This window comes from Hippocampus comes, unplaced genomic scaffold (genome assembly GCF_001891065.2).
Source record: "Hippocampus comes isolate QL1 unplaced genomic scaffold, H_comes_QL1_v1.1 scaffold85, whole genome shotgun sequence".
Taxonomy (NCBI): Eukaryota; Metazoa; Chordata; class Actinopteri; order Syngnathiformes; family Syngnathidae; genus Hippocampus; species Hippocampus comes.
In genome coordinates this window covers 4544633-4559915 of record NW_017805540.1, presented here as the reverse complement: position 1 = coordinate 4559915, position 15283 = coordinate 4544633, and the positions used below count along the sequence as shown (strand labels likewise).

General features: G+C 41.5%; 1 protein-coding gene across 1 annotated transcript in view; it reads left to right on the top strand.

The window, feature by feature from the left end:
* The window catches only part of pth1r (parathyroid hormone 1 receptor), a 72243-nt gene that overhangs the window by 47290 nt on the left and 9670 nt on the right, over window positions 1–15283 (top strand). Inside the window, exons 3-6 of the mRNA XM_019879229.1 lie at window positions 789–899; window positions 1342–1466; window positions 9612–9706; window positions 14676–14862. Coding sequence (XP_019734788.1) covers window positions 789–899; window positions 1342–1466; window positions 9612–9706; window positions 14676–14862 — 518 coding nt within the window. The remainder of the gene's footprint in view (window positions 1–788; window positions 900–1341; window positions 1467–9611; window positions 9707–14675; window positions 14863–15283) is intronic.

The following is a 15283-nucleotide window of genomic DNA, read 5'->3' as shown; positions in this document are numbered from 1 at the left end:
ATATAGTTTTAATATTTTAATATATTATTACTTGTATTTTAAATATTTGTTACAAATTAATTTTAGAAATCTAAATTTTCAATATTGGAAAAACAACTAAATGCATTTTAATGTATATGTACATCATTTTGTCAATAGTCATTCATTTTAAACATAAAAAATACAAATAATATTTTCCCTTTTTAATAATCGAATAAATATATTGATTCACAGAATTTTTGCTCAAATTTTTTGTAATATTTTTAGACTTGATTTAAATAATTTTTGGGGGGCCGTGGTGTGAGGACTTTTTTAAAGTTCTTTTTCAATTTGCGAGGCTTCGACTGTCTGCTGTAATTGCTCAGCAGCATGCAACTTGTGTTCCCACAATTAACACGAAAAGTTTGAAGGAAAAAAATTCAGTCCAATTGGGGGGCTGTACCACACTGTCCTTAACTTAACCTAATTTGGTTTAGCTTTGGCCGTTAACTTTGGGCAAGAGGCACGTACGTCGCAGCCAATGTATGCCACCCTATTTACAATGAAGATCTGTCTGTTGGGACCTCTCAGCATGCTTGGAATGCCATGATTGTATAAGTCTTAATTGCATCACAATGGATGGAAGGTGGACAACAATGTGTGCTCTCTGCGTGACCCACAGTGCCATAAATGGTTGCTTATTTACACACTATATAAAGTACATTCATGTGCCCCACTGTTTTTTTTTCTTTTATAAAAGGCAATTTTTCACATGAATTCACAAGCTATATAAAACGCGATGCTCTATTGCTCTGCTGCTGTCTCCATAGATGGTTACTGCTCACCAGAATGGGATGGAATTGTGTGTTGGCCCGAAGGGGCTTCAGGAAAGCTTGTGTCCACCTCATGTCCGGATTACATCTATGACTTCAACCACAGAGGTAAATGTGACCCTCGAAGCCATTTGCAGCCTCGAGTTGATTTTGCTCAACGTGCCTCAGATGTTTTCAAAATAATGTCATGTAATGTAGGCCACTATTGTTCACATTGAAAAGCTTTCATATTAATGACAGTTGGCCCCAACTGTTTTCCAAGCTGACCGGAGCGCGGGGGGAAAAAAATCTTAACACACGCCACTGCACAGGACAATCCTTCGATAAAATCCTTTGCTGACTTTGATTGCAAGGGGGGGCGGGGGAGTGCTCAAATGATCAAATTAGACTCATCTATAGCCTATGTTTGCACACAGCTTTAGTCAGAAGACCTTGTTTACACCCACCTTTGTGTTTTGTCGTGTTGATTACAGTAATACAGAAGATATTTCCCACAACAGTGTAAAAAAAAAAAAAAAAGTTAATTAAGGCTTTTGTGCTTGCTCTACAGGACGAACATACCGCAGATGCAGCAGTAATGGGACGTGGGAGATCTCCGCGGCCAATAACAAGACGTGGGCCAATTACAGCGAATGTGCAAAATTCCTCTATCATTACAACCAGAACCAGGAGAAGGTAAGGCTTACACTGGACTGTGCCCTTTGACAATGTTTTTGGGCCGGGCTTTCGGGAATCCCTCCATATACTCAATATAGTGCCCTATATCGTGGGTTTGCCATTTTATAGTGCTGTTCCAATGTGTGGTACAAGTTCTGCCACGTATTGATGCCCCCCCTCCGCGCCTGCTTAACTTTGGCCGCCATACTGCCATGAACATTTTGTCAAGCAGTACAAATTGATGTGCTGCTGAATAAATTGTTGTTGTGTCTTTATTTTATTTTTTTTAATTAAAAAAAAAAATGAACAGTCACTATTCTTAAATGTCATTGTTCAAAATGCACTTCCAATGAAGTGGCATAACTGGGTGCCTTATTTATGTTCTGCGGGGTTGTCGGTATCTGCTGAATGTAACTTTTAAAATGACCTGTAATCTACCTTAGATACTTTAAAAATTGAGTAATAGTAAAGTAACTCAGTCACACTTCCCAGCAAGTAATTAGTCGCCAATAAGGTACAGTGGTACCACTACTTACAAAATTAATTGGTTCTGGAAGAAATTTCTTTGTTAGAAAATTTTGTAAGTAGAGACGCGTTTTTCATGTAAATGCCCTAATCCGTTCCAAGCCACCCCAAAATTCAGACATAAATGTTTTATGAAACATAAAAATGCATAAAAATATTAAACAAATACGTTACAATTAGATTATTGCACAATAAATGAGAGTTGTGCATAATGTAAAAAACAGAGTAAAGAATAAAAACGACGCTCATTTAACTTTTAACTGCGTCCAACGTTTTTTTGCCCTCTTTAGTTCATGTTCTCTCTCAGAAGTGGTTTTTGGCTGCCGTTTTGTGAAGAACTGATCCAAGGACGTTTGCTTTTGTCGGCTTTTAACAATCGTTCGAAAATGTCCAACTCAAACATCAGCATAAAACAAATTTTCTGGGTGATTCACATTTATGTAAAACTATCGGAACACCTCATGGCCCAAGGGGCGAATGACGAGGATGCTGCATAGACACACATCTATCCATCCACACACATAGACACATACGGTAGAAGTCCCTCTTAGCCAATGGTATGCCAGGATGATCAGTAATAGCCAATGGCAGAGCAGCTGTTCGTAAGTTGCGTTCAGGAAAATAGGAGCTGCGAGTTATAGGCCATACTGTATTTTTACCTTTCGTATCTTGAAATTTCTTTCTTAACAAGAGGCAATATTTTCCTGTTGAGGCGTTTCGTAACTTGAAACTTTCGTATGAAGAGACGTTAGTAAGTAGAGGTACCACTGTAACTAGGCAAGTTAGTTGTTCAAGGTAACTGTGGCAGCAAGGATGAGAACAGAGCTGCCAATCAAGAGATCTAAAGTTCGAGCTAGAAAATATCATATTACACTAAACCATAACAAAATATTCATGCAGGTAGTGTACAATGTTTGCAGACTTGCTGATGACGACAGGGAGCTCAGAAATTCAACATGTCACTGAATTGATGTGCTGACAAAATGGAAAAATAATCAGAACCATTTCCATAAACATGTAATGAACCGTGTGTCCATTTCCCGAATGGTTGCTGAGATGGCGTGATTATGAGGAAATTACGACTCTGATGGCAATTAGTGGCATGTTGCAAACGCTAGTCAAGAGACACAATGGGCATGGCTAAAATGAGGAGACCTGAGTGCTCAGTGTTTGATGCGGTTGCTGTTTGTCTTACCGTCCTCAGCAGGGTGCCTCTTGAGGTGCAGTTGGCGCAGTGTATTTGGCGTTCAACCCCTTTTTATTTGACGGTTTCTTTCATCCCAGTGATTCAGCGCCATTCAGACAATTCATTGAGATCAGACGTGGATAATGAGATTTACAACACTGACTCGCGGTCGACGTTCCGTTTCATGTTGCTCCTGCTTGTGTGCAGGCAATTTGGACTTTCAGGTCATGCTTATCCAAAAGCCTTTTTAAGAACCATTTTTTTTTCTACTTCCGTTCCAATGTAAGATCTGCAAAGGCGGCGAGGGGTCTAATCTCACTAATTCATTTTGCTTGCCGAGCTTCAAACAGATATGATTGATTATAGAAGCTTGAGAATGTAACTCAATCTGTCAGCAAAGTTGGACAAGATAGAGGTAGCAGGGGACTGGCTTGGTGTTTTGTTTCTTTTTTTCATATTCTTCTTCCTTGTAAATGACCGCGAGATCAGAGTGAAAATATCACTGGTGTTATCGGAAGCAGAAAACTTTCAATTTTCTCCTGACAGGCGCAGCGGCTCCTCGTTGATTGATGAGAATGTTATTCTTGTGCTAATGTTCAACTGTTAACAGCGCCAGTGTTGTTGGTCATTCACCAGTCACTCAGCTCCAGGTACCCCAACTTTGCCCCATATTCCGAAAACATGCTTCTTGGGTTAATTGAAGACTCTCATTGCCCATGAATGAAAATAGCTATTTGACTTCAAGTGCCCCATGAGTGACTGGCGACCAGTACCGGATGTTCCCCAACTCTCGTCCAAACTCAGCTCGGACCAGCTCCAGCTCAACCGTGACTGTAATGAGGACGGAAGTGCTAAATAAAATGAATGGATGTTCAAAAGTTTTCTTAGATGTTTTTCTCTGATAAATCTGTTTCTCTTTAAACTCCACAACGAACGTCAACTCTCCAGATGCAAAGTCTTTGAATCCAACACACTCCACATTATTATCCGAGGTTGTCCTTGAACTTGATATTCTTTTTCTTGGAGCAAGAGAAGGAGGAGGTGTTTGGTCAGCCTTTGACACGGTCGAGTTGAGTGATGAAGAATTTTGTGTTTTATGGCGTATGCCATAAAACTTTAAAGCTGCAATTAAATTGCCTGCCTGACTCCTTCTGCATGGCAAAAACTCAAATCTCTTTAAAGTCAACCATCTGTCTAGTACACTGGTTGCAGATCTAAGAGTTTTGCGAGACACATGTGGTCAGTCAAACAATTATTTACCTTGACTTGCCAGCACAAACACGCAATACAAGCAGTGTATGTTAGCAAGTGACTTAAGTCACTTCACAACAAGCAGCAGATAACATTAGCAAATTCTGCATTTTTCCCAAAAAGCAGTTTCCGTGCTCTTTTTTTTTTTGTTGTTGCCATTCTCAGCCAAAAGTGACTCTCAAACTGTTCATAAAACAAAGGTCCATTGTTTTTAAAACATTTATATAGCCCATTCCTATATTAACGCTCACATACAATGAAAATAACATAGGCTTACGGGTTAACCATTAGCATCTGTGTAATGCTGCTGTTACACAAAAAGTGTATCATGCAGACAGTAAAACAATGCTCACAAGCATACGCATTATCTTTATCCTCTGCAAAGAGCAACGATTATTTCTGCTGTGCTAAGAAGCTGAAGGAGAGGCTGATTCTCGAGTACACAAGGTTTTTCTTGGCTCAAATTGAGGCAGAGGTGGTACCACCCTGACCATGCATGTATTCTGGAAATAAAACGGACTCACTTTCTTTTACAGGAAACATAATTAAAGTTAAGGGCTCCATTAAGAATATGCCTGTCATCGATTTAAAGCATTAATTTATTCATTCATTGCATAGAAAAGTGATGGGCTCATAGACTGTGTGGTAGGGCCACTTTTGTTTGAAATACTCATAGACTTTGAAGCAGCCTTCAAGCGCTTTATGGTCCATGTCCACCTGTGCAGCAAGAGCACACTGCAGTGTCCTCCGTTGAAAAAAAAAAATAAATAAATATATATATTTAAAATATGTCTTAAACTATCTATCCAAACTATGTCATTTTACTTTTTGTAATTTTATTAGATGAGTGTTTTTAGGTACTACCATTAATATACTTCTCCTTCTCTTCTGCTCCTTTGTGAATATTTATTTATTTTTTTTTTTATGTGATTTGTATCAACCTGTAGTTCAGTCATGTCCAGCTCTGGGCCTGGAGGACCTCTGTCGTGCCTGTTTTCCATCTGTCCCGGCTGCACCACACCACATTCAAATTATTATCTCATCAGCAAGCTCTGAAGCAGCATAAGAACAATCCCAATTACACCCCTGCAGTGTACTTGAACGATGGCTGTCTCACTAGGGAGGCAGGAGTTGCCTGCTGTGTTGGGGAACAGTGCTTTTTTCCTAAATAACAGTACATGCCTTTCTCAGTATGCCTGAGCCAGGTTAATTGATTTAGCTACTACTTGTGTGTTTTTGAGAAGATATAGAAAGACAAATTAAGAAATAATATTTCAATCATGTACACATTGGATTTGCATTGTTATGCTCCTAATTGGAAATGGATTTATGGAGCCATATCTCGCCAACTCGTCCTGTTGTGCATTCTGACCCTCGCTGTCATCAGTGTTTCAGACCAAATGTCTCTCAGTGCCCGCCCACTTATGCCCCCCCCACCTATTTGAGGCACGGATTTCTAAAAGTAAAGTTTTTATTATTAATATTGTCTTTTATCATAGACGCTATTTTTGTGTTGTGAAATACTAATGGTGAGTTGCTTATCACTTATACATTGAAATATAAAGAAACATGGATGCCATTTTTTTGTTTGATTGATGACCAGTCTTATCTGCGACAGCCACTCACGGCGTTACTGAAAATAAGATTCGATAAGCAGGCGTATACGCGATAAATACAGCAATGTTTGCATATGAGAGTCCTGCACATTTTTCAAAGAGTGGCATTGAGTCATGTGGCAAGACATGGCATGTGTTTTGTATTTTATGGACTTTTCTTTCCAAGAGACATAAGCTTTGTAGTGAGCACCTCTATTTATTTCAGAGGTTGATGTGAGCATAAATAAAGATGTCAACATATATTTTGGTGACCATCGATTGCAGGTTTGGCACATTTGGTGACGTATATATTCTCAACTCAACTCAACTGTATTTATAGAGCACTTTCAAACAGCCATTGCTGCATACAAAGTGCTGTACATAGAGCAACTAACATATATACAACAATAAAGCAATAATCAGTAACAAAGATGGTAGTAGGCACCAAACAGTAAAATTAAGATCAAATCTGAGTCATGCTGAGTCAAATGCCAAAGAATACAAGTAAGTTTTGAGGCTGGTTTTCAAGATGGGCAGCGAGGGGGCTTGCCGAATGTTCAGTGGGAAGTCATTCCAGAGAGAGGGACCAGCAACGGAAAAGGCTCGATCCCCTCTGAGCCTCCGTTTAGTTCTTGGTACTTCTAATAATGTCTGGTCCACAGACCTGAGGCGCCGGGCAGGTTTGTTGGGGTGGATGAGCTCAGAGAGGTAAGGTGGCACGAGGTCATTTAAAGATTTGAAAATAAAATAATAGGATCCAGTGATAATTTTACAGTTTAACCCCAGCGAGATCAGCGAGTCCCATGGACTCGCAGATCAGAAAAGTATGAGTCCCATTCTGCATTTAGAGAGTCCCAAATTTCGAATTCTGAAATGGTCTATTTATTCAATTGAAACTTTTTAATTAATTCAGGCATACAAGATTTGCTGAGAAATAGGTTCTTATTTCATTCCATGGTTCAATCTTTGAGTTCATAAATTCTCCTCTCTTTACTCTGCTTCCAATGGTGCAAGGCTTTCTCAAAGTCAACTTATTATCGCAAAAAACTATCCAACTTTAGCTGCTTCCTCTGTGATATCTCCGCAATAAACTTTCGCAACACTTGGTTTAACGTTACACAACTTGGCAATCGTCTGCTTTCCACGAGGTTGAAGGCCGATGTCGTCAATCTCGTCTCGCGAGAACGGAAATCTCGTCACGCGAGATTACTTGGCGCGAGATCAAAACAACAATGGCGGCGATTGTCGAACTCTCACACTGCGTTGCTGGAAAAAAAGATGTACCAAAGTTGTTTTTTTTTTGTTTGTTTTGTTTTCACTGAGAAATTTCCTTGCGTCCCAAAAACGCACATTATTTGGAACTGTGCGTCCCGTGGGAAAATTATGCGTCTAGGACGCGGGACGCAGAGGTAACGAGATGACTGAGGATCTTGAAAAGAACTTTAAAATGTATAGGGAGCCAGTGAAGGGATGCCAGAGTAGGAGTTATGTGCTCCCTCTTACGAGTACCGGTCAAGAGGCGAGCAGCAGCATTCTGGACCAGCTGCAGATGGTTAATGGAGGATTGGCTGACTCCAAATTAAAGTGCATTGCAGTAATTGAGCCAGGATGTGACGAAGGCGTGAATTACTGTCTCAAGGTGCTCATGAGAAAGGAGAGGTTTTAGTTTAGCCAGCTGTCTAAGATGAAAGAAGCAGGATTTAACAACGGCACCAATTTGCCGGTCAAGTTTAAAATCACTGTCCAGTTTAAGATTCCTACAAGATGGGTTGAGACCAGGGGTCTCCAACTCCGGGCCTGGAGGGCTACTGTCCTGCCTGTTTTCCAGCTCTCCCAGGAGCAACACACCTGATTCAAATAATCAGGATCGTTCTTATGCTGCTTCAGAGCTGGCTGATGAGCTGATCGTCTAAATCAGGTGTGTTGCAGCTGGGAGAGCCGGAAAACAGGCAGGACAGTAGCCCTCCAGGCCCGGAGTTGGAGATCCCTGGTTTAGACTATCACGATGCGTCATTCTAAGGCAAGTGACAAGGGACATACTGTATTACATTAGTGTCGGCAACTCAAGAGCCATTCGAACCGTTTAAGACAAGATTCCATGGGAGCCATAAACTCTCTGGAAATGGGTAAAATGAATATATACATCATTTTCTGTTTCTGTCAATTCTGAAGCAGACAATTGTTGAACCGCGTCGTACAGAAGTCAGCCCATCCACCACATTTTATGCGGCATTAACACTAGCCATAAATTCGGCAAATAACTGAAAAATTGAGCTCGGATAATATCAGACAATCAAAAGCAATACGTCCGAATTAATCCAGTGAGTTTTTGCATGATGAAACATTTTCAAGGAGGAAGCATCTTTACAATTGGCCTCACTTTGCTGCTGCGTCAACGTACTCAAGAAGGTGTCTTTGTACATGCAATGAAAAAGAAGTCTCTGATAATACTTGCCTGTGGTTGTCGCAAAAGGCACCATTCAAAATGGGATCGGCAGTGCTACGCGAATATATGGAGCAAAGTAAGTGCTGTCTGTAGGTTATTAACTGGGCCGCCCATGCATTTCATGTGCCCCCTTTATGGCTGGACTCTAGTGACAGGTCTGGCTCTGCTGTTAGCCTCTCTCCCATGGCGTCATGCACGGATGCTTTTTTTTTTTTTTTTTCTGGCTGGGGGGGGGGTGGACTCGTGAAATGCAATGCCGGAAGCACTTTAAAAGCACAAGGGCGGACGGGGACAGTGGTCGATTACTATATGAATAAGGACGGAGGGATGATGGCCAAAGGGTATCCAGGTCACGGACGGGGGATGGAAGACAGACCAGCAAAAGAGGGTAAAGTGCCCATCTCTGCTTGGAAGAAAAAAAAAAGCAATATTGACCTGTTTGTACCATTTGTCAGGGAAAGTCAAGACATCGAAAGCACCAATTAGCAGGAAAAAAAAAACACGATTTGATCTGTTTCTTCTTCGGTAGTTGCTTCAGGTCTTTCCAGTGCACTGCTGTTGATATAGCGTGGACATCGATGTTTGGCTGTGGGTGGCACAAAATTAGCTGGAAGCACCTGCCACTCAATTTTAAACGCAAGAAAAACCCTGGTACAGTATATTGGTATGTCTGTCTTACTTTACCGAAGGTAGCCACACCAGAATGGAGCAGCAATTGCAGGAGATAGCGTGGACAAAATGGTTTAATTATATCATCTTTCATTTAATTATTTTTTTCATCAATTTTTTAGAATTCAATTACGTTTCAATGTGGAAAGATGATTTGTCATACGAGAACTTGATCAAGGAATGAATGAAACTATTTCCTCAAGGCACCACTGGACATGGACACACATGCCGTCATGAAGGTCTCTCGCCTGTGCATAATTAAGCTCAATCACATCATTCCTGTTTGAATACTTCCACAAATGTCATCGCCATCGTCCGTGTGTGAGAGTCCACCGTGAAGTTCAGTGTTAAATGAACAATCACCGTAACCTATTTTGAACTCATCTTCAAGCCAGATGTGACCAAAAGACACTCATTTGTGTTTGCATTGGTGTTAACTGCGGTCTCATGCGGTGTTGCTATTTTTCTAACCAATGGAATTCTTCCAACAGGATGTCTTTCACCGTCTGTACCTCATCTACACCGTGGGCTACTCCGTCTCGCTGGGATCGCTCATAGTGGCTGTGCTCATCTTGGGATACTTCCGGTGGGTCCCTGCTGTCTGTCGCTGTCTCTTTCATCTGCTTCATCCCTTGGAGACTTTTTTTCTTGTGAGACAGTGGAAGCAATTAGAGGTGAAGCAAAAACAAGAAGTACGAATGTCACAACACGGGGTGATGTGATGATTTCTTATTACTACAAAACTGCAGGACAATTTACATGACAGCTTGATCATAAAATCATATATTTTTCACATTACACTGGTACCTCTACTTACGAACGTCTCTTCATATGAAATTTTCACGTTACGAAACGCCTCAACAGGAAAATATTGCCTCTTGTTACGAAAGAATTTTCAAGATACGAAAGGTAAAAATTCAGTCTGGGTTGCTAGTCACAGCTCCGAGTTTCCTGAACTCAACATACTTCTAGCTGCTCTGTCATTGGCTATTACAGAGCATCATCCTGGCATTCCATTGGCTAAGAGAGACTTCCACCGTATGTGTCTGTGTGTGAAGATAGATAAATAGATAGATATGTGTCTATGCAGCGTCCTCGTCATTTGCCCCTCGGGCCATGAGGCGATAGTTTTAAATCAATATGAATCACCCAGAAAAAGTGTTTACCGGTCAGGCGATCGCTCACAATGCTGATGTCTGCCTTGGACATTTTCGAATGATTGTTAAAAGCCGACAAAAGCAAACGTCCTTAGATCACTTCTTTACAAAACACTTTTTTGTTTTTTATATTATGCACAACTCTATTGTGTAATAATCCAATTGTAACATGTAGTTGTTACATATTTTGATGCATTTCTATGCTTTAGAAAACATGTATGCCTGAATTTTCGAGGGCTTGGAACGGATTAGGGCATTTACATGGAAAACATGTCTCTACTTACAAATTTTTGTTGTTAAGAAATTTCTTCCAGAACCAATTAATTTCGTAAGTAGAGGGACCACTGTACAAGCAGAGGTGGCAAAAGACCATCACGGCAGCTCACCCGTTTTCTGGGTTTGGCCATGTGACATTCGCATGCCACTGTGATGTCATTTTCAGTCTGTGGCAATTCAAGGCAAGATGACCGTTCTCTGAGATGGATAAAAGCAAGTGGATTTTTCGACCGAAATCATATTCCACAAAAGCATTAACCAGAATACCCTTTTTGGATTAGCCAGGGTACAAAGAACATAAGTAAAGAAATGTTTTGACTTGACTTCCCCCATTCAGTAAAAGTATAGATACAGTACTTGTGTACAAAAAAAAAACCTCTTAAGTTCAAGACTGAGATGAATTTAAATTACATGGAAGCATGTGAGGCAGCCCGGTGGCCGAGTGGTTCGCGCGTCGAACTCACAGTGCAGAGGTACGGTGTTCGATTCCAGCTCCGGCCTTCCTGTGTGGAGTTGTGCATGTTCTCCCCGTGCCTGCGTGGGTTTTCTCCGGGTACTCCGGTTTCCTCCCACATTCCAAATACATGCATGGTAGGCTGATTGAAGACTCAAGATTGTCCCTCGGTGTGATTGTGAGCACGGATGGTTGTTCGTCTCTGTGTGCCCTGCGATTGGCTGGCAACCGGTTCAGGCTGTACCCCGCCTTCTGCCCAAAGACAGCTGGAATCGGCTCCAGCATGCCCCGCGACCCCTTTCAGGATGAAGTGGATCAGAGAATGGATGGATGGATGGATGGATGGAAGCATGTGGTTCATTAAACAATTCTTTTGAGGCCATGGAGACGGGATGTATTCTTATTCTTCTGAATCTGTTGCCAGCGTCATTAAAGCTCCTCGGTTCACATTCCTCCATGTCACAGCTGTTGTTTTTTTTCTTTTCTTTTTACAAAAAAAATGTCACAAAATCAATTTTCCTTGAAAATGTTGTTCCACAAACCGCAACACATCAAAAATGATTGCTAAATGAAAAAAAAAAGAATACATGACTAAAATGTACAAAAAGGACAAAGAGGGGAATCAGGGTTAAGGATTTTTGTGTTCATTTATAGACAAGAAAGTGGTCAACACATTTTCAATGAGCTTGGCTTCAATTGTTTGACTCCGTACATTTCCGTCACCTGTGCACTTGGCGTAGCATTGCCGTTCACACTTCAAGACAAAGTATTTTCACGTGGAATTCTTAATGAATCCATCAAATGTAGTCGGGGAGACCTGGAGTAAAAACACATTTTCTTTACTACAGCTTCAGAGTAAAATAAACGCACAGATGATGACGATAAGGAGCACTTGCATGGTCTCATTCAGCCTACTGATGTTTTTCATGGCCTGTCCGCGCAGTTTTTGGGGTGAGGTGGGCAACAGGAAGTGTCAGGAATCGACACTCTATTTACTAATGTTTCCACACAAGCCGTCAGAAGACTTCAGAATCGCTCCCCACTGGCACGAGGCAATATGTTCGGGGCCAAATGAGTTTAATAAGTTATCCCAAGGGCCCTTCTGACATTCTGGCTACGCTGTTCCAAAAGCAGTCCAGCCACGTCTCACCTCAAACACGTCAGCTCGGAGACACCGGCGCTCCCCGAATGTTTTCCCAAGCAGGAACAGGAGTTATTTCATATTAATGTGTGGATTTCTCACCAGGGAAATGTGGGATAGATTAGTTGTCGTCCACTGCTTCCGATCAATAGGAAGCTTTGTCAAATCTTTAGCGCATTAAAGGTCAACTGTGAAGTAATTTTAAAACGTCCCAAATGAATTTTTTTTTCTGTCAAAAGTGAAGTAATTAAACAAAATACATTAAATAAAGCATGAACAAAAAAAAATTAAACTTCTAAAGTTGACAAAGTAATAGTTTTCCTGAAGTAATATCCTGACGAGCGACAAACCTGGAAGTGTAAGATAACAAAAGACTGGCTCTCTGGAAAGTGTACAGACAGTCAGAAATCAATTTGGAAAGTGACATTTTAAATTTATGCAGGTGTATGAAGAGCTGGAGGAAGAGCAGGGTTTTAGCAAGATGTATATTGGACCATACATGTACGAGCCAGATGCTCATGATGTGGAAAATGTTGTGCCGGACATGGAGTGGAGATGAGACCCATCGGGACTGGAAGAACGGTCAACTGTATAGGCTGCAGTTATTAGCCTAATGTTATTGTTTGCAATTCGATGATGTGCCGTGCTGTAAATTATACACGATGGGATTACCTACTTGGTCCATGCATTCTCGCTAGCACTGAGAGCACACGTGATAGTGGGTTGATGTCCTACATTGTCATTGCTAAGGTAGTTCTGTTGCGTTGTTGGCTACTCCGCACATTAAATCGGCGGCATTGTTAGTTGCAAACCATAACAGAAGATTCCATCCATGCGCTCGTATAGTTTGAAATTCAGACAGGATTACATCCATGTACATAATACTAGGAATCAAATGTTTTCATAAACAACAGCCAGAGTTAGTAATTGATTATCACGCCTACCTTTTTTTGCCAATCCCGTTAAGAAAACAGGAATTTGAAGTGCTTGTAAAAAGAGCTGCTGGTGTAAAATGTTAAAAAAAAAAAAAAAAACTGAAGAAAGTATGCTTGAAATAGTTTTACCTCAACGTAGTGCTCAAATGTTGGTTGACCAAGTTTACTTCACTCTTGACTTTTAAATGGGCAAAGAATATTTGATTGTATTGGGATTAGCAATATTGACACTGGTCGGCACGGTGTTCGACTTGTTAGCACACAGGTGTCAAAGTCAAGGCCGCAGGGCCAGATCTGGCCCGGCAGATCATTTAATGTGGCCCTCGAAAGCAAATCAAACATGTCAACATCTATGATGCATGCTAAAATCTCGACCAAAATTTTTAATTCTCATACGGAATAAATAAGAGACATATTGTACCCTTTTTATTGTTACCAAATCCCTCATTACAGTAACTAAATAAACCGCTATTATTGACTTTTTAAAATGGTTCAGTCATAACGGCCCTCCGAGGAAAACACTAACTAAAATGTGGCCCACGACAAAAGTGAGATTGACACCCCTGTGTTAGCATGTCCGTCTCACGGCGCATAGGTTCGGGGTTTGCATGTTCTCCCCATGCCTGTGTGGATTTTCTCCGTGCACTGCGGCTTCCTCCCACATTCCAATGTGTGGTGGCACTCTATATTGTCCCTGTTTTGTTCGCCTGTTTTGTATTTTATATTGTAAAAAGGCCCGGTGATCCAGTGATTAGCGTGTCGACCTCACTGTGCAGAGGTCGTGGGTTCGATTCCAGCTTCCTTCCTGTGTGGAGTTTGCATGTTCTCCCCGGGCCTGCGTGGGTTTTCTCGAGGTACTCCGGTTTCCTCCCACATTCCAAAAACATGCATGGCAGGCTGAGTGAACGCTCTAAATTGTCCCGAGGTGTGAGTGTGTGTGCGAATGGTTGTTCGTCTGTGTGGCCTGCGATTGGCTGGCAACCAGTTCAGCGTGTCACCTGCCTACTGCCCAAAGACAGCTGGGATAGGCTCCAGCATGCCCGCGACTCTCGTGAGGATGAGTGGATCAAATAAGGGATCCGTGAATGGATATTGACACTGAGGTTTATCTGGGCTCATAGTTACAATGATGCACAACCTTTCCACACTGGCAGTGTGTTTGTGGGCAAATTCAATTAATCTTACTTGCAATTGTGTTGTTATTGCCCCGAAATGTAACATCTGGTTCTTTGATTTCAATCAAACCGCCAAGAAATCAAGACTTGATGAAACTCAAAAGGCCTATTTAAATATATTTTCAAGTTAAAATTGAAGTGGCCTTATATTTACGCTTGCGTCATATTCTCGTGTGGGCAGCACCCCGGCGTAATCATGTTCAAACTCAGAATAGCACCGAGATTATCCAACATTCCCTGAATGGAATTCTTCAGTAAAACCTCGTGTGTAATGTCTGACCATCGGGTAGCAGATGTACGGTATTTTTTTTTTTTAATCAACCCTGGTTTGAAGCCTCATTGTCAGGAATTTGCTCGAGTCAGTTTATCACTAAGAATGATCACCCCCCTAACAGCCACCATTTTGTGTGTTGTCAGACGTCTGCACTGCACCAGAAACTACATCCACATGCATCTCTTTGTGTCCTACATGCTGCGAGCTGTGAGCATCTTCGTCAAGGACGTGGTGCTCTACTCAGGATCTGCCCTGGAAGATGTGCAACGCGTCACGGTGGAGGAACTCAAGTCGATCACAGAGGCTCCCCCATCCAACAAAGCACATTTTGTAAGTGCAAACCCAATACGGTCTCGTCAGAATTGTTGAAAAAACATGTAACTCAGTAATTCAGTAACTATAAATGTCCCGGTGCTTTGACCTTATCCTGCCCAAGACTGCTGACCCAATTTGAACTCTATTGCTAAGCAAAACAGCAGCATCTACAAAGGCATGCAAATTGGCTTCCCCTATATGGCAGAAGGGCTCAAAGGGCTTACATGTTTTTGTTGCTGTTTTTAGTCGTTATTCATCAGCACTGTACAGTACACATGTTTCAAGAGACCTGCGAAGCATTGAGCCTCTGTAGGAGGAAGTGGTGTGGGTCTCTTTTTGCAATGTCCCACGTTGGCTTTTCCAGGGTCGGAGCAAATAAATAGTGTTTTTTTTTTTTTTTTTTGGGGTCCACCTTCCAACCACTTACACGAGACCA